Raw genomic sequence first — 25,730 nt, forward strand, 5'->3', positions numbered from 1 at the left:
TATTGACCGATTTTGCTCATATTTGGCCCAGAGTCTTAAAATAGCTCAAGGAACAATATTCAGCTTGTGGAGTGAGGTTTTGAGAAAAAGTCACATATTCTGGGCACCCTAATGAAGAGTGATAACAATCCATGGAGTATTTTCGGTCACAAAGGTGAGGCATTACGGGCTGCACAAAATGTCGTTCTTAAATCAATTTTGACCATACTTGGAGATCATGTAACTGACGAGGGTTACTTGCTCCATGCGGGTCTTGCAGGTCTTGAACCTGCGATGTACTCGGAGAAAATGCCCCACAGCTCAGCCGAACTGTAGAGCACCTCCCCGGCTTCCTCCTCCATGGCTCCACCGTCTCGGGAGCCACTGCTTCCTTGCTGCTTTCTGCGGGTCTAGGGCGATCTTTTGATTTTCCGTCCGGAACTGCGCCCGGCAGCGGAGGGAACTGCGTCCGGCAGCAAAGGGAGCTCCGGATCTGCCAGGCTCTGCTTCTCTGCCTTCCGTACCGGCGGTTTTGGTTTCGACGGCTGCTGTCGCCGCTGGATGAAATCCGCACGCTTGGGGCAACTGTGGTTCGTGGCTTCGTGGGCTGATTCTGGAGACATCGGATTGTTTGCCGATGCGCCAGCTCTAGGTACAACGAATCCGTGTGTTCTCTTCGGGAAAAGTATTCTCCAGACCATTCCCCTTAGGCCTGACTATACCAGAAGTTGGCGCGTGATTTTCCCAGACCTGTTGTAGGAGCTTTTGAACAAAAAGTTTCAATTTCCTATAGTAATTCCCATGTAAACTTCAACCCTGATGCGCGCAGCCAGTTTACAACCAAATGCGCTGATATTTGGCATGGAAGTCCCTATGAGCATGCCCTACAAGGGGAACCATACTAAAACTTGATCGGAGAACTTTTCGGAAAACGTACCCACCCTAATAAATATTCCTTTTTGCCTTCCTCACTTTACTGAGGAAAGGCTATAAAATCACTCGAAAAATGAACTTCTCAATACGAGCTCCTAGACCCACCTTCACGTATACATATCCACTCAGATTCAAACTGTTTGGATGTGGATGTGTGCATCGAAATATTCTTACTCAATTATCTCAGCACTGGCAGAACCGATTTGGACCGTTTTGGTTTCATTCGATTCGTCTTGGGGTCCCATAAGTCCCTGTTAAAAAATATAAAGTTTAGTAAGGTACTTCAAAAGTTATGCTAAAAAAGCATTTTGAAGATCCGGAAGATCGTAAAAAGGGTGGTTTTTGTAAGAAAACCCCGTTATGTTATACATTTTTAGAAAGGTATTCAAAAGACCTTTCCAACGAGTCCAAAACATCCCAAAGATCTGATAATCCTATCAAATGTTTTTAGCACTAAAGTGATATTTATACATTTTTTTAGGCCGGATCCCGGATATTTTAATGAAAACGTAGTCCGGATCTATCATGCGACCCATCGTTGGGTAGGTAATCAAAATACCTTTCAAATGGGTCCAAAACTTCGAAGATCTGATAACCCTATCAAAAGTTATGAAGACTTAAGTGTTATTCATACACTTTTTTGAGGCCGGATCTCAGATATTTTGATAAAAAGATTAACGGATCCATCAAGCGACCCATCGTAAGATGTGTAATCAAAAGACCTTTCCGTTGAGCCTGAAAGATTAAAGATTTGATAACCCTATCAAAAGTATATTAATGTGAGGAAGGCATCAACCACCTTAAGGTGGATAAAGTAACGTTTTTTAGGGGAAGCCATTGCATCTTTTCGTCATCTTCCGTCGTCTTCATTGCCGCCGTTGTCGACTCCATGTCTGGCGAATTATTCTACTCGCTTGGCCGGCAGTAATAAAAGTATAAGGAAAGCAAAACTCAATTTGTACAATCTCATTATACCTACTCGAGGAACGGATTCGGCACTCGGTGTACGATATTCAACGGCAAGCGGCTCTTATGTATCGACGAAGTCTGCTAGCGACGATGGTCGTCGTTGTTACATAGAGTACAAGCACAGAGAGGGAGAGAGAGAGCGTGGAAGAGAGTTCCTTTGCCTCCATCACAGGGCAAGAGAGGTTGGGGTTAGCCTTAACGGCTAACCCTCATTGCGCATGAGTCAACTTTTCGGAAGGGGAAAATCTGCGAGTTTGCTATACACGATTCGACAGAGATGGCATGTATTGCCATCTGTATACAGGGCGATTTTTGAACGTCACACTGGATCTAATTTGCGTCTAACTGAGCTGGAAATTGCTACCTAATAGAAGGCACTCGGGGTAATTTGATAATGATGAGTAATCTGTTGTAAATATATTCACAGACGCACGAACACACACATTCACAAACACTCCCAAGTGCAAATGTACATAGAAAAGTGCTGAAATGTCTCTTTTGGTCCACTTTTTACGATCGATTCTGCTCGATTGTATGGAATGAGACGTTTCTATATTACAGTGCTAACTTTTCGTTTATGCATCGTAAACGGAACCGGAAATATGGGCCGTTTAAAGTGAATGAAATCGATTACGTTACAAAGAAACAAAATTAAACTCGTGAAGCTGCGGTTAAAGCTTAGCTACCATCATAGCATGGCATTTTGTTCGAGTAATAAAATATGGAGATTTCAACACCGACGGAACAAGAAAACCAAGCATATTACATCTTGGCATGCGGATTCTACTGATTATATCTTTTGGAAATTTGCGTAGCCTTAAACGTCATTTTAGAAAGTTAGAAATACCTTCTTTTCTATAATGCTTTAACACTTTAATGGAATGTAGTAGGGGAACAGCATCTTATTTCAGCGTTCCTCTTATGTTGCCTTATCAGCACATTGACATTCAATTACAGCTCATAAAAATCGTTTTCAACTGAAATCGAGTGATAAATTGCTCAATAAGAAGTGAGCAAGCAAGTTTCTATCAAAAGTTTTGCAAAGTTAGCTGTTCAAATAGTGAAAATCAGCAAATTGGATGGAGTTAGGAGCGAGTGCTTAACCTGCTAAACATACGAAAATTCCTCTCCTTCCTCTAGATTTTTTTAGAAGGTAACTTTTTTCTTTGTTTAAACGTATTGTAACGTTTCAAACATCATTGAAAGTGATATTTGCATAAGACAAACATCATTTCTTTTTTCTCTGATTTTTTATTTGGTTAAAATTTTCGATTATTTGCCGATATTTTTTTACCTACACGAGAACGGTTAAATCCCCTGCCCACTGAGAATTGTAACGACTCGATCAGTAGAATGAAATCGGGCTGACAAACACCGATCGGGTCGTTACATTTCTCAGTGGGTGACAACTTCGAGTGACTGGAGTTTTTGTTTTGAAAAGGTCCAATAAACCATATTTTCAGTTTTTGCTTTTTGGGTGTTTTTTAATACCCCTGACTCAAGGCGGTTTCAAAAACACCCAAAAAGCAAAAACTTGAAATTTGGTTTATTGGACCTTTTCAAAAAAAAAAAAAACTCCAGATGTGAACTTGGATCGAGGAGTCAGTGGATGTATGAAATTTCTAGTCAGACACTAAATTAAGCAATAAAACATGGTAAAATTTTGTGTTTTTTTTTGTTATTCTACTTTAGTAGGAACACATTTTGCATGGATTATTTCCTCGTCATTTTACGATCAGCTAAACTGCATTTGGTAACTATACAACGTTCGTTTGCTGTCCAGTTATCTAACAAGTAATGTAAGCTACATATCATGTATTTACAGAGGGGATTCACTAATTTAAGAGGAACTGCATTCGAAATAGCGAATCCGGGTCCTAAAGCCCTTCCGGTAAAAGACGTATTGATATATTTTTTTTAATGCAAAAAAAATAACTACAAGACGACTATTTTACGATGGATTAACTATGGTCCCCATGGAACGAGCTATCAAGAATGATGATTTCTTTTGCTAAAAAGATTAAAAAAAATTAATCAAAAATTCATTTTGAATCCTTTGCGGCCGTACAAAGGGTAACTGTAAAATAAAAATAAGGTTTTTCGTTGTGAACTAATTTAAGCCTTATTTTAGGACCCAATTCTAATTGGACAGCAACCAAAAGGTTGATACCACGTACTCGGCAACCGTCGAACAATGGGCTTTAAATATTAACATAGCATTCGAATTAGCGGATATTAGAAGTAGTCTGTTTGGGGTAGGAAAATCGAAACCAAAATGTATCACGATGCGTAGAGCTAGAATAGTCAACCCAAACTAAAAAAAACGAATTGACTTCTTATAATGTGGCCTTCATAAGGATGCACAGCAGCCAAGGAAGTTTTTGTCTTCTTATTCAAAAATTGACAAACTTACGGATTTAATCCTGCAACAATCTGATTGTAAAAATAGACAAACCTTGTTGTAAATAATTTTTGGGTAGTACTTTAGGGGATGAATCAAAAATTACATCGATAGTTCCCGTAGTTTTGAAGATACTAAAACGTTTGAAACAAAAATCTTAGTGTAAAAGCTCTGGTTTATGTGCACCGTTAAACTTTGCGGTTTCAGCAATTGATCCATAGGCGTGTATCTTTCTTTTTCTTCTCTTAAGGGTGAAGGTATGGCACGCACGATATGGAGTAAGCAAAATATTATAAATCGAAAACACACATTGGAGATATTTATACGTAGAAAGTTGTGTTTCATCTTCTTTATTAAGAATATGTTCGATTCAAAATATTCTATCGGTGAAAATGATGTTTTTCAGAAATAATTCCCATATAAGATACCACGGAAGGAGGCGCATGGTGGCTCAAGTAAATTTTTATAATTTGTTAATAAGCCTTATTACATATCGTGTGTCAAAATGTTTTACATTCATTTTACCTTTGATAAACATAAACTTTCAAAAACAGTATTTTTAAATATTTTTTTTTTAATTTTTATTTAGTACCAGGCGTCTCCATTAGCATTGAAAAACATTTTTTCTTATGAAGAACGCAATTTTCACCGATAGAATATTTTGAATCGAACATATTCTTGATCAGGAAGGTGAAGCACAACTTTCTACGTATAAATCTCCCATGGGTGTTTTCGATTTATAATATTTTGCTTTCTTCATACCGTGCACGGGATTGTCACCGAATACCTATATTCACACTTAGAATGTGTTGCGTCCGCCTCGGAATTCAAAACGGCGACCACTGGATTATGAGTCTAGTGCGCGGTTCGATTGATCCACAAGGGTGGGACATCAGATTTAATAAGCCTGGAAAACGACAGCTCCATAAGATTACCGTTCGACTATCAAGAGTTCAAACATCCAGAAACACTCATACCTGGTAAGCATGGGCTAGTCGCGGATCCGAATGTTGATTTCAAATGCGGGAAACCTGTGAATAGTAAACAAAACATTCTCATTGAGTTAAATTACCATACTGATCATTTATGATATAATTATGCTCCAAACTGCTCGATAATATTGTTACATGAACTTCTTTGAACAGTACGAAACAGAAAAGGGGGAAAAAAAGTTCAACTCATCACACACTTAAGCCAATAAAGCTGGTTTCGATGCTTCTTTAACCTATTGGGAACAGACGAGGATATAGACACTTTCAAATAGTTCAAATTTAGTTTGTTTAATGTGAAATGAAAAGGTAAATCAAACCAAATTAGATTCCGCAAGGAATTTGTGTTACGTAAATCATTTTCTTAACCTAAACATTCAGCCACCAAGCTAGCCTAGGTGCCTTAAAATTTGCTTCTGGCCAGTTCCCGCGCAGAGTGTCTCTGTGGCTAACAAGCTTTCTTGAAATTACACACCGCATCATCGTCATCATGATAGATATGATTCATGACTGACACTCAATCTCGATTTCATATTCCAAAGGTGAGAATCAACGTTTTAACTAAACAACCAGCAGCAGCAGCAGCCGATCGCGGGTCGGTGGTTAACAAAAAGGGTGCCGAGGTTTCCAAGTTGTGTATGTGTGCCTTAAAGTACCTTAAAGCGGCAGACGATCAGTTGAAAAGAAGTTGTACAAAGTAATCATTTTCAATCGATATTGATAGAATAATTGATTAATTATATGCTAATGCTACCACCGCAGCAGTTCATAAAGTACGGTGAGGCTTTTGATAGGCAGGCAGGCAGTCCGGTTGCAGAGCTGTTCTGCACGGGAGTTTTGTAGCAGCTTTGATGTTTGATGTTGCCTTGCTGCCTAGCGGTTATAATTTCCGAATGAATACGCCTACATTCCCCGTTTTTTTTTTACGTTTTTGCTCTCTTCAGTTATGGTTGAATGTTGCTTCATCGGTTGCTGCTGCCGCTTTTCGATATGTTAATGTACTTGAAACATAACAATAGAAGTCCACCATTCCACAGTGTGGTACATTCTAAACGTTGGTATTATGAGGTAAAATAGAACGGCCAGCTTGTCAGCAATACATGCGCGGGTATTTCTTTCAATGCTAAACATGATTATTAGTAGAGTTCCGAGCGTTGCTGTAGAACGCTTCAAGTTCAAGAAGTTTTGAAATATACTTTTTTTTTTACTGCGGCCGACAAATCGTTCAAGACGAGGCAAACTATATTTTTTCATGAAAATGTTGCTGTGCCACTCGTTTCATTGTAAGAATTTTGACAGTTTCGATAGGCTGGACCCGGTGCCTGCAATTCCATTTATAGTTTATATGGAATTCCAATAAGATTGTAAAAGAAAAATCAGGCATCGGGTCCAAACTATTAAAACAGTATTTGTTATTGTTATAATGTGTTCAACTTTCATGTATTAATCGTTTTGATATGTACAGTAAATTTAATTCAGGTTCGTATATCAATGCTCTAAATTTTCTATGACGAATGAATTCCACGCGGTAGGTTATCCTCATTAAGAGGGCTGAAGAAAATAATAAACGGTGGTATTTTCGCATTTCCAACTGTCATATTCCTATTGGAAATCTCTATTGAGACGGAAAGTACCTTTTTCAAGTAGACTTTCATGGTTGATACATTTTTAACTTATTGCTGATATATCTGGACATTATTATTAAATTTGTTTATAGAGTAAATAAGCTATGTTTATAAAACCACATTTTTTATCTTTTATGCAACGTAGCGAGCAAAATACGGATCTTATTGATTAATATTACAAATTTGAACCAAATCGCACGTTTGATTTTGAGATCCTATAGGCAACAAAGTGTGACATATGGGGAGTGAGGGGTAATTTTGGCTGATTTAGCGTGACATACTATATGGATGACGCCCTACTGGTGATAACACAAGTTATGGCGGCCGGTTTATCATTAGTTTATAGCCAATTGCCATTGCGTGATGATTCTTGATCGAAAAGCAAATTTCAGTAAACGATGATACCAGAAGCTTTTTTTTTTGATAATTTTAAATAATAGCTTTTTGTATAGGTTCACAATTGAACTGAGGTTTTTGCGAAGATTTTAATTTAACCGTTTACTTTTTAAAACTAGACTTTCAGAGAAAAAATCACAAAATCCAACGAAGTACTTAATTCTTAAAGTTTTGATAGTTTTAAGATAAGTTTAAATCGGTTCCCATCTAGACAAAAAATGTTTTAAAGAATATTTTTTTTGTGAATTTAATAAAGAAAATTTATTTTACTGTACAAATGCGAAGAAATGTGACCAACTGTCATAGACCCAACCAAAGTGGTGTTTTTCTCTCCCAGGAGATTGGACCATCCAAAATGATTGAACATTCCACATCTTAGACCACAAAAGTAGCTGTAAGCTCCACTAACATTCAATAGGGTATCCCAAAACCAAGAAAAGGTCAAACACTTTTATTCAGTGTGATATCGAATCAGGTCTGGAGTGACACTCAAGTATCCCTTACATTTCTTCACGGGTCACCGTTTATCCAAAGATAGTAACTCACCATGAAGAAAGGGGGACACAAATACACGTCTCCCTACATAATACAAGCTAGCAAGAATAATCGAAATATATTGGAAGGAAAAAAACCCATTCGTTTTGCACAAACAGCACACATGCACGAAGAACCACTCCAATTGCGGTGTGAAAAAATTTCACATCATTGAATAAACATCAATTTGCTGGAACCGAGCTAACGAGTTGATTGAAGGTAAGCTCTATTATATTGATTCCGAACCCTTCAATCGTTCGCTTCTTCGAAAGATGGCAGCAGAATAAGAAAAGGATAGCAGCCGGCACAGGCTCACATCCAAACACATGTATAGTACACAATTTCGATCTCCAATCGTTTTCCTTCTCGTACCGGTACAATAGGAAAACTGCTTTCGAGTGCTCAGCCCCACTTTTCCGGGATTCTTTTGCGCTTTTTGTAGAATGATTTTTTACACAATATACTGGAATGTAAACGAAACATAAACCCTTAACCAACAGACGGTCAAAATTGTAAAATATTATAAATTCAAAAATATATAGAATTAGAGGGTAACGAACGGGAATTTTCGGGAAAAATTTCCCGTGAAATCGACCATTTTTGGACCTCTCGATTCCCGGTAAATTCGGTCGAGACTACCGGGAAATTTTAAACTCAAGTATTGAACAAAATTATATTAACTTATTATCAGAAAATTATTTGAAAAATTCACTCTTTTTTTAACATTGGGTGTTCAATGTTCGATGTTCTAGTTCGAATAAACCAATGCTTCTCTAATCTTCCTATTCAGATAGTGTAAATTTTAGTTACTATAATTCAGAGAAGCCAAAAAAATGTTGACCCCAACATTTATCTTAATGCATATTCAGAAGTTACACCCCAGAAATGAAATCTAAAGTTTATTATTATTATTTTTTCCTTCCTCACCTCAATGAGGAAAGGCTATAGACTCGAAAAATGAACTTCTTTATTTGACCTCTTAGACCCAATTTCACGTATACCTATCGACTCAGAATCAAATTCTGAACAAATGTCTGTGCGTGTGTCTGGATGTGAGTCCGTGCACAGAAAAATATGCACACGATTATCTCCAGACTGGCTGAACCGATTTGGACCGTTTTGGTCACATTCGATTCGTCTTGAGGTCCCACAAGACTCTAGTTTATATTATGAAGTTTAGAAAAGTACTTCAAAAGTTATGCTAAAAAACGATTTGGCTGTAGTTTGAAATATTGTAAAAAAGGGTGGTTTTTGTAAGAAAACTCGTCATGCTATAAACTGTTAGAAAGGTATTTGAAAGAGCACTTAAGTGTTATTTATACACTTTTTTGAGACCGGATCTTAAATATTTTGATGAAAAAGTTGTCCGGATCTGTCATGCGATACATCGTTGGATATGTAATCAAAAGACCATTCCAACATGCCCACAAGATTGAAGATCTGAAAACCCTATCAAAAGTTATAAGTGCTTTAGTGCTTTCAATATACTTTTTTTGAGGCCGGATCTCAGATATTTTGATAAAAATATCCTAATGGTGGATTAAGTAACGTTTTTATTTCTAATTTCTAAAAATAAGTTCAATTTCTATAACGTCTCTCAAGCATAGCAATCCTCAAGTACCTAAGTAAATTTTACTGAATTAAGTTGATTTCCTTTTTTGATGTCAATAAGTCATGTTGTGTTTCAAGTCAACCTCAATATTAAATTATATATTGAAAAAAGAAACTCTGGTAATCTTTGTACAATTAAGGTCCGTCAATTGTGAACATTCGGGTTTTCACAGTTGACCTTTAAAAGAAAAAAAAAACAAGTTTAAATTGTTGTTTAAAGTCGTTATTTATCATATTGCAAAAAACCTGGCAGCCGGGAAATTATATATTAGCTATGGTTTTACTTCACAAAAATCATTTATACAACAAGTTTGTGCAACATTTGAAAGGTAACTCAGTGTGAATAAAAATTCGTATACATTTTAACTACTATAGTAAACAAAAAAAATAATGAGGATACTTAAATCAACGTTTCATAGAATAAGTACCGTCAGTGGGGGTGACATTGGGTCTGGGGGGTGAGATTGGGTCAAAGTGATTTTTTACGGATTTTACCATTTCTCAGATTCTTTTCAATGAAACTGAATTCTGTTAAAAGGGTTGTGTAGGGGACATCTTAAGATGACTTCGCTGAAAAAAATTCGTTCCTAGAACATATCCTGTTATTTTGGCAGATGTCTAAAGTTGGGGTACGTTTTTGGCCAAAAATGACCTCTTGAAAAATCATTTTTCTAAAAATTGTGTTGGGATTGCTCGAAAAGAACCTAAATGTTTGAAAATCTCCACTTCAAACATTGTAGCATGTCAATACGATTCCCTCGAACAAGAAACACTGTCGGATGACTTGTTTTTACCATATCGTTGTATTTGAGCATCATTTTAGTTTCATTTGACCCAATGTCACCCTCTCTAAGGGGTGAGATTGGGTCAATTTTCAAACAATTGGCATTTAAGGTAGTGTTCATCAAAATCGACCATATTTTGGGAAAATGTTAGTAAACTATCTAAGAACAAATCTACGTTAAAAGATTTTCGATGTTATTTAAATTGTTTTTGTTATTAAGAAATTTCGAGAGGTGTTTCGTTTTTTGACCCATAGTCACCCCCACTGACGGTATGATTGAATTGGAACTGAATTCTTTGAAAAGAAACAAATTTATTACTTTTCTTTTTATGTTTTGCCACTATTGGCATAGTTAAAAAACTCCCGGATCCCGGGAATTCCCGGGAAATAGTAAAATTCAACTCTCGATTCCCGGGAAATTGAAAATCTCGAGAATCGTCACCCTCTATATAGAATTATGAGGAACTAATAATTTAGATATTGATAGTTTTGAATCGGTCACATAAGCGATATTCATAACCTAGCGTAGAACGACATGTATTTCAGTTGGAAACCAATGGCTTTCCACTGCCACACGCAAATGTTATTTATTTGGCATACCTATGCCAAATGAGTGTAATAGAAAACCAAATCTTCCAGTAGGGTTTAAAATTCAATTATATATTATTTAGATTTAACCCTTTCGATACGCGGGCAAGGAAGCTCAAAGCTATGAAGCTTTTTTTATATGCATTGAGGAATTTCTTTTGAATTTCGTCGGTTGTGTGCTATCTTGTGACACGTCTGCTTTAAAAAGATAGGACGTGTAACAAGATAGCACACAAGCGACAATTTGGAGACTTTCAGTAAAAATTTTGTTTTGTTTGCCATAAAAAATGTCGTTTTCAAAAATCACGAAAAAAATTATGCATGGTAAAAACCTCTATTTTAATCAGAGCTTCCTCTAAATTTTGGTTAACATCCTGAGTGCGCTTATTACCTTATTCGAACCTAACACAACGTGACCCCTCCTCCTTCTCATATGGTGCAGAGATGTATGGCCTGTTTTCACAAATTAACACGTACACGCCTAATCGGAGCCTTCTTTTCATACTGTTTTCCACTCATTTCCCCTGTAAGTTGCATGCAATGAGTGCAATGAGTGCTTCAAAAAAAAAAGATCAACACATTTGGTGTTGCGGGACCACCGGTTTATGCAAAGTAAAATCTTTCTTTAAGGATTTTTGGGACATGCACTTTGGCTTATTGAAAACAATGTTCTCCCCCCAAAATATTTTCCATTCACAAAAGCTGTACCATGCGGAAAAAACGAGGGTAAACCACAGAGTCGCGTTCCACCAGACCAAAGTTGTTGCTGGCTGCCAAAAAAAAGTATCAAATGACGAAAACGTCGATAAAGTACCCGGGAGCATGTGTAAACATAGAACGAAAGGCTGTCAAAGAAAGGTCTTTAGCAGGAATTCCACAACTTCCTTTCCATCCACCTTTCTCTCTCTCTCTCTATTTTGAGCAATATCATCTTCATTCCTCCTTCCAGAAACCACCTTTTGACGACGGACGAGCTCGTTAATAGGATGTCAATGAATACAGATGTTTTTTTTCGCTCGGCAAAACGATTATTCTGTTCTCACAATTTACAAGATTAGTTTTACTTTCCTTTTCTTTACAATTTGAGCAAAAAAAAAGGAAACTTATTTATATATTTTCTTTATTACCCATTTCGCGTCCGCGTCAAGAGGCTTTGAGAGTTGAGAACGAAAAGAAAAAAAAAATGTTTGAAAAACGAGACGAAAGTACCAAGATAGCTCAGCGCAGTGCCAAAGCACAACATCTGTAGGCGTTTTGTTTTCGGGAATTTCGCTCGAAAACGCCCGAGATTTTGCGGCAGATTTATTTTCTTTTCCTGCCTTTTAGCTGGTGCTACAAGAGCGTATTTCTGCTGCAGTCAATACGGGAAGCCAAAATGAGCATCGGTTGATTATGTTTAGAAGGATAATCTCCGAAAGACCGTCATCATCGGCGAGGCACTCACACTCAAAATATTGTATTGTTTTGAAATGGGATTATCGTTGTAATTCTTTGGAAAAGACTTGGCAAAAGATGTTCTTCTTGAGAGGACAAAAAAACTATAATTGATACATCTGTTGAACGTGTCAAAAAGGGCGTGAAACAGAAATTGGGTGTGAAATGATTTAAAAAAAAAAGATAAAAAAATATCATTCTCCTTTAATTGCTTTAGTTTTAATTAATATTGGCTTTACTCATGATTATGATACGACATTTTTTTTCCGAAAAACATTAAATTTTGACCAAAAACTTTAAATTTACTATTCGTGAAGCTTTCACTTAATACTGTAGTCGGCCTCTTCTAAGAACAATACGATTGATTCATGTAAGAAAAATCATTCCATGCAAAGGGACCATCCATAAACCACATTGCCACATTTCCCCCTCCATCGGGGGCAATCTCTTCTTTTTGTATGGAGCGTGGACAATCGGGACCACCCCCCCCCCCCCTCCCTGTAAAGTGTCCCACGTAGTTTATGGATGGGCCCAAATTTGAAAATCTTCATCTATGACCAAGGAAGATACATTTTATTTTTCACTTTCTGGCCTGTGCTCCCCACTATTACAACTGCTCTACAGATGTAAACATAAACAAAATAGAATGCTATGCTCAAGCTCAAGCGTGACATATTTTTTGCTGCCGAAGTAACTTGTTTTGAAACATTTTGAACCTGTTGAAGTTAAAGGTTTCACTGAAAATTCATAGTTTTGCGCTTGTATTGCTCGTAGGTTAAACGATTGGCCGCCAAAAGAGGCCTTTTTTGTTTTTCACGTGACGAAAAATTGCGTCAGAAGTGGGTGGTATTTTGTGAATCAGAAGAGCAACCGAATGGAAGTTCCAATATTATGTATATTTGAAGCGCAGTGATAATATCGGAGTAAGATTATTTCATATTATTACGCAGGTACCATTCAGTTGTTGATAATTCGTCACTAACATTTCAAAAAGAGTCATAAATATAAGTTTTGCGTAAGACATAGCGATTATTAAAATGTTTACGACGAATTATGCCAATCTCGATTTCAACCCTCTTCTTAGACTTAGAAAACCTCATAGGACTTTTTATTCCTGACAAAATAAATTATAGCACGATTACAATACTTGCTACTTCTTAGAATGATTTTGCAAACAGTAAATTGGTTCCGTTCCGTTCCGAGCTGTCAAAGCTCTAAATTGAGGCAGCTTTGCGAACCACTATTCTGCACCCAGTTTTGTACGATGTAGATATTTACTATACCATACTTACTTATAAACCATTCGTGTTGCTTAATCACACAGTTTGACAGTTCACTCCATAAGAAATACATTTTCACTACAAACCGCGACAGTCACCCGATTCAATTACCTTCGTATAGTATATAAAGTTATTGTTGTAATTCAACGATTCTAAGTATTTTCAAATTATCAAAAGGAAAGAAAATATTTTTTTACCTGTATTATATTTACTATCAAATTTATGAGGCTTAAAAAAACTCTTGGGCGCCTTTGATGTTTTAAGCATTTCTAGATAGTTTCGTAAACTTTATTCAAAAATAATAGCTTTTATTTAACAAGAACTATAAATCATTTAAGGGTTTTAATGTAGCACATTTAAAATGGACGGGGTTGACAAGTTGTATACTTCATTTGATCATCACACACGACCAGACAAACGCATTGAAACGCAAATCATTGAATTTTTTTTATGAAAAATCTATCGATCACTTCTCACTAGAGCCATCATGTTGTGAAAGTGCGAAACGGTCGAGTTGTTTGATGGAGTAAGTGCAAACAGTTTGATGTAACTGACGAACGCGTGTAAATGAGCAGAATTGAATTCAAAATTGCAATACGATGTTTTTAATACTTCAAATTGATAGTTAAATTGCGGATTGATGAAATCCTTTCTTTTCTGCTATTATTTTTATTTTATGATATTTTTTATGTGGGGAGAGGATTTTAGGATCCTCAAAGTTGTTGTGTTTGTGTCATGTCACACAGAAAAAAATCAATTCTCGAAACCGTGAAGTCAGTTCACGATTATGAGAACCAGGAAGGAATATATTCACGTTTATGGTGCAAATGCACCATACTCATGAATAAATTCCTTCGTGGATCTCACATTCGTGAACTTAATTCACGATTACGGGAATTGATTTTTTTCTGTGCATATTTGAACGACTCCCAAGACCAGAGATTATTTCAGAATGGAATACAAAGTTTACAATGAATTCCAATGAACGGTAATTACTCTGACACAGATTACTCGTGATATTCGCTCTGGACCTTGTGGCCATATTTCGACTTAAGATCAGAAACAAACAATCAGAAATAAAAAAACAGATGTTACTAACATTCCTGTCCCCTTGAAATCGAGATCTACAAACTGACATGGCGGGAGTTTTAAACTTTCAGCGCATTCATACATGCTATTGATAAGGTAAACACTACTAGATCGTCGAGGCCTATGACCGGTAGTGCTGATAGTATTACGGTCCTGTTCAGCAAGGGAGGGCAACCATGGTTAGTATCCTACGCTCATGCTCTCATTCAGCTTCTTAGACTTAAGAATAATATTTTAGAATGGCGTAAATCAAAAAGAACAAACATGTGATGATAAAATTGCTGTATTTGAAACCATTGCATTGTATCAAAAAGAACGAACAGTCAACTTATTGAAAATTTAACAAGAAATTGATGACAGAACATTTTTTTGTAATTCATTAAACTTAATTCTTTACAATACATTCACTTTACTTCCCATAGAAATTCCCATACAAAAAAGCTGAAAAATAGGTGTGCTTACTAAAGATGGACTACTTTTGTTTTCTCTCATAGTTGTATTACACCTGTTTCATTCCAAATTATTCATTATTAAAATAATTATCGCTTACTTTTAATACTTACTTTCAATGAGATTAATAACATTTACAAACATTGTAAAACTATTGTTTTTATTAAAATGACAGTTTTTGTTAAGTTTGTGCTAGTTCGGTACGAGAAAAGTGCCAGCACCAAAAAAATTCTACAAGTTTTTCAACCTTAAATTTGCATGACTTTGGGTGTTTAGAATTTCTCCCAGAACATTTCATTTCCCTATGTAGGTCCCTAATTGAGAAACATTAAAATATTATTTTATTTACAAAGAAGAAAATCATGGTTCTGGCAATATACCTTTTATCGGTCCATTTCTATTATTGACTAAACAGAACTTTGTTCTTCAATTACACTTTCATAAAGTGTTTTGACTGTTTCAAAGTAATAAATAGCTCAATTGTTTACTATATCTGAAAATGAAGTTTCAATAGCGGCTAACTTAAAAAGTGACTAGAATGGGTCGAAAAGCTTAGTGTAACGGTGTATTTCCTTATTTGTATATCTGGGAATGTGGTTATAATTTGTGTTAGAAAACAAGTTTAAAGTTACCTTAAAAATGCATTAATTTGCATCTTTTTATTCCGCATAAATTGAGGTAAAATTTCATCGAAAAAGATAAGCTTGATATGGAGAAGCATAGTATTCTGTGTTTAATTCCTACCAAGGATTACCATTACGTCATGTCAAGGGCCTTGATTGCTCTGTTCTGCGCTGCTCATGTAACGAATGCATGGCAACAAAGTATGCTGCTATGTAATTAGAATAACAATTCACGAATTGAATATTATTTCAAAGCCAAATGTTTTCTTTTGAAAATCCTCTCCGGACAAGGCATCTTTACAAAATAGTATTTTCTTTTTTTTTTGCAAGCAGCAGACAGCTCTGTTTTCGCTTCACATAGTAAACGTCTTGAAAAATCCTCATCATGCTTTCATTTCGCGACTTTGCTAATATGTACCAGTACCTGCTGCCACATGCAATTGTTGTTGTTGTTCTGGGGGTTGCTTTTCATCCCCAGATGATGGTCATAAAGTTTTATGAGGCCTACTTGGATTGTAGGAGCTCTTCCAGTTCAGGGTAAAGCTTAAATTGGCACACAACGAGTCACACAGCGGCACAATCATTTCGCACCTAATATGATTTTTCAACATGCAAAAGCAGCAGCTAAATAAGAGAGTGCAGCACACCACATCGTCATCGTCGTCGTCGCCATCCTGAGCATCTTTGTCTAAAGCGCAACAACCGTGACAACGAGGCGCAGGCAGAGGTGCCGTTTGGAGTGGCGAAACCCCGGGGAAAACAAAGGCAAACGTGATAAAACCGGAACACACCTGTACTTGTAACGATGATTTATGCTCTGGCACCTCTTGATAATTGCCACAGTGCCGGCTGATTTTTTCAAACGGGTCACGACCGCGAAGAATGCAGCCGGCTGGTGTTTGAAAAATGCAGCGCTGCACTGTACGCGGGACTTCAATTTTCATCACCCTGTTATGATTGTGCATTGAGGATTCTGAAGGATCGGCAGCATTCGGCGTTCGTCATGCGAACACACTACGCGGAGTAGCGCTGCTTGCAAAAGGGTTGTCGGAACCCCGTACTGCTGCACACGAGCTCATATTAGTATTGTGCATTTACGGTAGAGAATACTGCAAATACATATTTTGCATGTCACAGATACTAATACAGCGCGGATGGATATACAATAGGGTGATGTGGTCAAAAGCAATTATAGTTAAATTAAACGAAAATTATAATTAAAAACTACAAAAATACAACAAATAATTAAAACAGCCATTATTAATCATCAAATCATATAAACGTTACCCTTAATATTTGTTCATATCCTACCCATTTCGTTAAACCCACAGGAATGGGAAAAAAAAGCATGTGTACGCCCTTGTTTTATATTAAGAAATCATCCGATCATCCACGGAAATTGGTATTAAAGAAAATGCGGCTCTTTTAACTGAGCCTACCTTAACTACGTAGTCTTGGTTAATTGTCCCAGTCAGAAGTAACGTGTACCAACCCTATCCCTGGCTCATCAAAACAGTTATTCACCACAAATACACGTACCAACTCTTTGCAAAGTCTGACTGGTTGCATGTATTCGTTGGGGCAAGCATTACGTTATATCAACTTTACGCGACACTTCTTTCTCTCATTATCCACTGCTGTGTGCCGTACCGGCCAAGGTACGAAGTTTTTGTTTTCAATTATGTTAATACTGGATTGTGAGCTGCCGTTTTTTGTGCTTCAATTTTTCATGCCTTTTCTGTCTCTCGCATTACTACACGAGCTGCTGCTGCTGGCTAGGCACAGTTCAGAGTGTACAGAGAGGCACTTGAGTGGCAACAGCTTCTCCATGGGCAGAGTACCTGAATTTAGCTCTGATCACACAACTCACCGTTTCGTTTGTACAACGAGAGGGGTAAGGGACAGGATGGTGGAGTTCTGAGGAAGCCTCATCCTTAGTGCTAACATATTAGCATAATTTCAGCGATAAAAAAGTGGGTTAATCTCAGATGTTTTATCGCCTTTTGTGTGAGGCGTGAGGGGACCAGAAGCTGCGGGCGGTTTTTTAAAGAACCATTTTCCAACTGTTCGCAACGAGTTTCTTGAACACCAGAATGTCCTATATGCTACCATCTCACTTCTAGAGAGCACGCACCTAGGTCAGGTTTGCGATCATTTTGCGAAGGAAACTCTATCTGTGCTGTTGAATTAATAAGCAATGGTAAAGTTAATTAATGCATTCATATTGACTGCAGAACGTACAACAAAAAATAATACAGAATTTCTTGAACAAAGAGGCCATTGAAAAGGATTAAATTACATCTGCCCGGTACAGAGCCTCGGAATTTGAGGTGAGCGTAACGTATGTTTGAACGCTCTGCGGAATTCTTCAGGTGTTGTGAATTAGAGCATGTTCTACGGCTGATCCCTTGCAATTGGTTTTTCGGCATTCCTAACTGTGCTTAAGCCAGTAGTGTTTGACGTTTAATTGGATCATAATAGCTTTATTTGTTTCGTGGTACTTTTTCTAAAAATGCTCAAAGCAGCAAATATATTATAAAAAAAAAACAATTAAATGTAAAAGATAAATTTTAAAAAAATGCTGTGCCGTACTCAATTAATAATCGATTAAAAATGTTTTATCTTTTATCAATGAAGATACACACAAAAAATCAATTCCCGTAATCGTGAATTAAGTTCACGAATGTGAGATCCACGAAGGAATTTATTCATGAGTATGGTGCATTTGCACCATAAACGTGAATATATTCCTTCGTGATTCTCATAATCGTGAACTGACTTCACGGTTTCGAGAATTGATTTTTTTCTGTGTAAATATAATATTCCGATGTTCAAATATTCAAATATGTTCAAATATTCCGATGTTCAAACAAATGGGAACCATGAACAAATTTAAAATTTACATACATTTACATTTAAAATTTACAGTTTAAAAACATCTTTTGAATTTTTGAACATTTTCGACGTTTACTATTGCATTTTCGCTAAAATTTTTCTTTTCGTCAAATCTTACATTTTTTAAAAACAATTGATTGCAAAACAACTGGTCAGGTATAAAATGCATTTTAAAACACTTTTTCCAAACAAATGTTGAAACTATGGCTTGTTATTTCAATATTAATTTTTTTTGCCCTCCCCCCTCGACCCCGGCCAGAGCCGAGGGTCAAAAGCAAATATTTGCAATGTGTTAGGCCAAACGAATGTAATGGTTAATTTAGGATGAGGTCGTTGAAATATTTTTCAAAATTTCTCTGGCACTCTGGCCGAGGTCGAGGGGGGAGGGGGAGTTAATAATATAACAATTGAAATTACATACTTGCTTGTTTCAATGATGTTAGATCTGACAAAAAAATTGAGGAAAAAAAAACAAAGATACAGCCGAGAGAATCGTTCCATCAAAATTTACAAAATCTAAAGTATAATGCTACCAACTCACACCATCATAACACATGTCTCGGGTGAATTTTCAAAAAGCCGTAAGAGCCACCGTTTTTGCTTTTCTCCTAAATTAAACAAAATTTAATTTATTTTTAGTTTGGGGCACTTGAAGGACGTGTAGAACAATCTCAAGCATTTTTGATATTGATTTTTCGTAAGTAGGTCGAATACCGATGCAAAAAGGACTTTGTTTACCAATGGCTCTTACGGCTTTTTGAAAACTAATCCGAGATGTGTTCATTCGTTAATTGAAACAATAAATCTCCAACAAGTGTCATACATCGACATCTGACCACTCTTCCAGCTGTTGTTGCCGAGGCAGTTAAGTCATTGGGTTAGAAGGAATCGTATTGAAATGCTACAATGTTGGAAGTAGAGATTTTAAAACATTTAGGATCATTTCGATCAAATTCCAAAAATATATTAACAAGTAAATTTTTCGAGAGGTAATTTTTGACAAGAACGTACCGTAAACCAGGGTGACATTGTTTACGGTACCTCAAGTTAAGAATACTATCAAACTGACAGGATTTGTTAAAAATAATGTTTTTTTTTATTCTAATATTAGGCCTAACCCTTACAGTCCTGAATTTTTAAAAAACAATATTTTTTGTTTAATGATGGGAAAGTCATAGGCTTCCTTTCACAATTCTGATTTTTGGTATATAACTCATCAGGTTTGAAAGGGTTAATAAAAGTCTAAGGTCAAAAATTTAAAATTAGCTAAAAGTCCATAAGTACCCTTTTGATTAAAAATGCAAAATAAACGTTATACAATCATTTGTACAAGCAACTAAGATAAAAAAATAGTTCAATCAGTTATAATTTTTACTCCCTGATTTTTGAAGAAAGGGAACTTGAAACAAAATTTGCAATGGCCTAAGACATGTTTGAAAACAATTGGACAGGCGTAGAATGCATTTTAAATCACTGATTTACTGTGAATACAAAGAGACGAGTTGTTCCTTTTAATTCCGCTATATATTTTAATATCTTGACAGATACGTATTTCGTCTACTACTTGCAGACTTCATCAGTGTTCTGTTCTCGGCTTCTGTAAGTCGAGAACAGAACACTGATGAAGTCTGCAAGTAGTAGACGAAATACGTATCTGTCAAGATATTAAAATATATAGCGGAATTAAAAGGAACAACTCGTCTCTTTGTATTCACAGTAATGCATTCTGCTAAAACGCTCAACCAAACCACACTGATTTACAATGTTAAAATATGAAACATTCGTGAAATTTTCCGATCTTTTCGAAAAAAATATTTTCAAAAATTTAAAATCAAGACTAACATTTCAAAAGGGCGTAATATTGAATGTTTGGCCCGTTTTAAATGTAAGTCTTCATTTTGAATGTTTGAAAATATTATTTTCGAACAGATCGGAAAATTTCACGAATGTGTCATATTTTAACATTGTAAATCAGACCATAAGTTGCTGAGATATAGAAAATGGTGTGTTGTTTGGGTGGGACTTAGAAAACAACAATTTTACTGTTTTTAACCTTTTTATGGCAATATCTCAGCAACTAAGGGTCGTATCAACAAAGTTCAATAAAGCAAAATATAGAGAATTTTCTCAGCTTTTCAAAAATATTTTTTTGAAAGGTGGGCAAACAGGGGCACTAATTTTAAAAAATGAAAAACTGCGACTATTTTAAAAAATGTTACCTGAAAATGACTATAACTTGAAAACGGTGCACTTTATTAAAAAAATCACTAAAGTACTTTTTGATTGAAAATTCGATTTTACATCGAAGAATGAAGTTAAAAGTTTTTTTTTTTCAGTGTAGTCCATATCCATACCTACAACTTTGCCGAAGACACCATATCGATCAATAAATTCCTTCAAAGGTACAGATTTTTGAATTTTTGTATGGACAGCTGCCAAATTTGTATGGATATGAATGAACTAATGATGCCAAATTGCTTTTTTGGGCATACCGAAGGCACCAAAAATGTTTCAGCCGGGTTAAAAAATTAAAAAAATAAAATTAACGAAAAAAGAACGATTCCGTAGAGAACTGCTCACCTTTTAAAACATAATAAACATAAACATTTAACATAACATAACATGACATTTTGTTTAACCACAGACATTAGCTATTATTTGTGTTGTTCTAAAACCAACACATTATAATGTTTATACTTATCCTGTATTCTGAAACTAGGCTGTAACAATTTGGTAACTTACCGCCGCTCGTTTGATGATGCAGCTGTAACGGCCCTCCGGCAGCGCTCGCAGCCATATTGTGCGGCAGAAATGCCGCCGCAACGGCTGCGTGCGCGTTAAAGTAAGCCATCCGCGAGGCCATCTGCATCTGGTGCGAATCCGACGAAAACGGACTTTGGCCCATTCCCGGGTAGAGCGATGGTGTCACGGCGGACACTACGCCACTAGGCCGGGAGCTGTCGCTCAGGCCGAGCAGCTCCTGGATAGCGAACGGCGATCGCTGCGGCATGGTTTGCGGTGGCCGCACGGTGGTAGCTCCCGGCGCCGTTACGTGAATTGTTTCAGGTCGTGGTAACGAGTCCAGATTCATTGTTTCACTTCACACACACACAGACTAGCCAAAAAATAGGCTTTGGTTTGATACTTTCATCTCACGTATTCCGGATAAAAAAGTTTAGCTTATTTTATTATGCTCGTTGTTATGGTCTTCGTTCTATTAGTTATTTTTTACAATCCCGACGGTATTTGCTTAGACTACATTACACTCGCTTTCTTCTAGATAAACACCCAAAAGCCATTTCCATTTGAGTAACTTTTCGTTGTAAGCGGATAAATTATCTGAAAACCGAATCCCATAAACTGGTAAATTTGTCACCAAACCATGATATAATTATACAAGTCCCAACCAATCTTATAAGAACTGGAGGACACACTTTTCATGAGAACTTTTTTTCGAGTTGTGGAGAAAGGCGGAGTAACATCCGAACGGTTGTGATATCACGGTGAAACTAAAATTTAAATGTCATCATAACCGCACGTACATACAATAATTTATCACAACCGAGCACGCGACGCGAACGAAGCGCACGAGATAAACAAAGCACACATTGAGAACTGAACACTGCACACCGCTTGCTTGCTTGCCCGCTAGTACTACACGCGCAAAGGACGAAGAAGAGTTGGTCCAAGTTGGCGACGGCGATGCCACGCGAGAGGTGCATAACACGACGACTTCAAAATTCTATATGGATGGCTCTGCGTTTTTTCCGCCCGCGAAAGGACCACGTTGCCTTCCAAACTGCTGCTTCTCAGAGCACATGCATGTGTATTGAGGCGCGCGCGAGCAGCAAAGAAAAAAATACTCACACTCACAATTAAGAAGGCCCTGCCGAGCATCGTAAACGTGAGGAGGAAAGCATACGCAAATAAAAACATTACACACAAACATAAAGAGACGAGGGCAAGAGCAGCATGAGGAATCCGGTGATTCTGCGGTGGTAGCATGAAATAGGCACTTCTGGCCATGTGGTGGCTGCTGGTAGAATGATAAAAACCCAACCCGAAGGGAACCACTGCAAGAAACAACCCCTCAAACTGCAAGAATGAGTGAATTGGTGGAAATGTAAAAATAACGAAGCAGGCGTGGCGACAAACACAAACATATTGAAATAACGTGCATACATCGACATTGAAGGGGAGCAAGAGAGTACATAAAACGCCGTTGGTGAGAGAAATTGTGCAAAGAGAGACAAAGTGGAGAACCTAAAAAACATGGCTTGCCAATCTATGTTGGACGTCGACGCATACTACATCAAATCGATCATTCGGATCCGCATCGTAAAATTGGTAAATTTGTCACGAGTTCATATAATACTAATTACAGTACATAATTAGTTCGGAATTGATTAGCCATACCGATGACCAGTCTTTAAACTAGTTTGTGTGATTTTTGTTTCTTCGTATCTTCTATAGTTTTTGAATGCAAGGATCATTCTGCATCTGCTGAGTACTAAAAAATCCAAGCATCGAGTTCCATACAACATTTTTGTCAACTCCGTAACACTCTTCGAATATATTTTTTTCAGAACGTAACGTCATATCATCTTGACTAGTGGTCCTCACGGCACTTTTTTCGAAGTACTGTAGAGCAGCCCCTTAAGATTCAACCTGAATTTGATTATGTATATCATGATATTCGGGGGTTTTCTAATGTGTTTTCACACTAGTAGAACACTAAATCATGCAGAACATGGTTTTACAGAGCTCACGTACGTCCCGCGGGCCACGTTTTGGTGACCACTAAAAGTAATTTTCCCCATGGCCCATGAAAAGTATCGGGACCGCATTTTCACAGCGGATTCAGTGACTATTTCTTAACTTAATGTTAACATGTTAAGCTTAATGTTAACATTCCATAGGTCACTCCGGTGACTACTCCATAGCCTACTCCGGTGGAATCGCTGGCGGCGGTTGGACTCACAATTCAAAGGTCGTCAGTTCAAACACTGGAGTGGAAGGTTCCTTAGAGTAAAAGAGGTTTGGGTGCTAGCCCCATTCAAGCCTTCGGACTCCTAGGTTCGAGCAGAAACTTGCAGTAGAGACCACAAAAGACCCGGGGGTCGTTAATGTGGATGGTTTGATTTTTTTTTTATTTTTTGAGGTCACCCTATATTCCCTAAGGTTTCATGATAAGGCCCAGCTTGTGACGATACACTACCCTCCCTTTACTAAGCAATCGAATACAGAAGAGAAGGGAATTGAGTGAAAGGATTTTTCTGCATCTGCTGAGTACTAAAAAAACCCAAGCTTAGCATCGAGTTCCATACAACATTTTTGTCAACTCCGAGACACTCTTCGAATATATTTTTTTCAGAACGTAAGGTCATATCATCTTGATTCTTGACCTATTCAAGACGATTGACGAAGTTCAAAAAAGTTCAACTTTTCAGTACTCAAATTTGGCGTCATCCATTAAATTTGAGGTCTGCGTCCCAAAGTCGAATTCAAATTTTCCGAGGCCTTCGGATGATCGAGTCTGGACTGTATAGGAAAAGCGTGACAAAGGAGGGGAGGGTGGGTAAATTTTGGCTGATTTTATCGTGACGTACTTCATGGACTGTTAATTTAACACTTGTCAGATGCCGGGTCTCAGATATGTTGATGGAAATGTTGTCCGGTTCCGTCGTGCGACCTATCGTTGGATGGTAACACCGATCAACAAAATTTCTGCGCAGACTCAACTGAACTTTGGGGTTCCCAGAATCATGTGCACTTTAAATTTTTCAATTGCCCGAATGGGTTTTCTCCAAAGCTTGTATTGAGAAATGGTGCTGTTCGTTTCTGATTGCCTGCAATTTTTGGGTTGTATGCAACAGCGACGAACCGCCCTAATTCTCCATAGAAACGTTGGAGAACAACTATTCGGCCCAGACAGACAACGCGTCCTAAACATTGAAGATATGATAACCCTATCAAAAGTATATTTATGCGAGGAAGGCACCAACCACCTTAAGGTGGATTAAATAACGTTTTTTGTCTCAAAAATTACATTAATTTTAATAAAATAACTAACTATCGGCTTTTAAAAGCTCGTGTTTCACTTAAGCATTTTGTTTAAGACAAATGTTCAAACACGGGTTCAAACCATTGTTCAGCAAACGATGAACCCTGTTTCAACAGTTGAACACTGTCAAAAATGAATTAAGGTTCAAAAGCAAACCAAGTTTGCCAGCGAACTCATCACCGAATTCAAAGCTAAAGTAAATTTTCAAAACAACCTATGAGTCATGGGTTTCCCATGCAGATAGGACCTTTTGACAATTTAATCCAGAAAGACTGCATTTATCCAACAAGGTTAACCCAGAATGACAGGAAAAGTAATTACTTAAGTAGTTCCACAACAGAATTGCATTTTACTAGATGAAATGAAAAAAAAAATCGTAGGCTCCAAATTCTTGATTAAAGAAAAAATATATATTTGTTTAGTGAAGGATTTTTTGTTGGGGGTTGTCCACGATTTGTTGAGATTTCCAAAAAAGTGTCCATGGATGGTTCTTTTATAGATTTTCATACAACATCAAAAACTAAAAACCCTAAAGCCGATTAGTTCCCCAGCATAAATTTTGCTCAAATTCCGGCCATCGGCCAATTTTTACATATAGAATCGACCACTAAACTTAAAGATCGAGCCGAAGAACTTTTTGCAGAACGGATCACGGATCACGCTAATGTATCATTCTGCCCTCCCATATTAACAACAAAGATTTGCAGAGCTTCCGTGGCCGTGAGGTTACGGGTTTCGCCTTGTAAGCGGAAGGTGATGGGTTTGATTCCTGTCTGGCTCGGCAAAGTCAGATCCCTTCAATGAGTAAATCTGCTCACTGGGAATACTGACCGGTAGGGGATGGGTTTCGACTAACGGCGTGCTGGATTTCCAATCCAGAGGTCGTGAGTTCGATTCTCGCACCGGGATGATGAAGTTTTTATTTTTTAAGATGTGAGTAGGTTTAGTGAGTTTTCACGATGATGCCTGCCATCCATTTCTTTCTTTAGCTTGCTTGGATTAGCATAAGAGGGGCGGGTAGATGCGAGCGTGAAAATTCACTAATCCCACATTCGGTTTGGCACTTTCACCCCAAACTCGTCGAAG

The 25,730-nt window shown here is 37.3% G+C and overlaps 1 protein-coding gene across 4 annotated transcripts in view; it reads right to left on the bottom strand.

The window, feature by feature from the left end:
• Positions 1 to 22,441, bottom strand: part of LOC120419435 (visual system homeobox 2-like) — a 97,745-nt gene extending 75,304 nt beyond the window's left edge. For 2 of the 4 annotated variants that reach the window (XM_039582117.2, XM_039582114.2), the window contains exons 1-2: positions 21,323 to 22,434; positions 5,260 to 5,313 (exon numbers count right to left, since the gene is read on the bottom strand). In XM_039582117.2, coding sequence (XP_039438051.1) covers positions 5,260 to 5,313; positions 21,323 to 21,671 — 403 coding nt within the window. In that variant the 5' untranslated portion in view covers positions 21,672 to 22,434. Of the gene's footprint in view, positions 1 to 5,259; positions 5,314 to 21,322 lie in introns of all 4 variants that reach the window. The other 2 variants (XM_039582116.2, XM_039582115.2) reach the window with 2 other exon arrangements.
• Between the last annotated feature and the right edge of the window lie 3,289 nt (positions 22,442 to 25,730).

The sequence above is a fragment of the Culex pipiens genome, chromosome 2 (assembly GCF_016801865.2).
Source record: "Culex pipiens pallens isolate TS chromosome 2, TS_CPP_V2, whole genome shotgun sequence".
Taxonomy (NCBI): domain Eukaryota; kingdom Metazoa; phylum Arthropoda; class Insecta; order Diptera; family Culicidae; genus Culex; species Culex pipiens.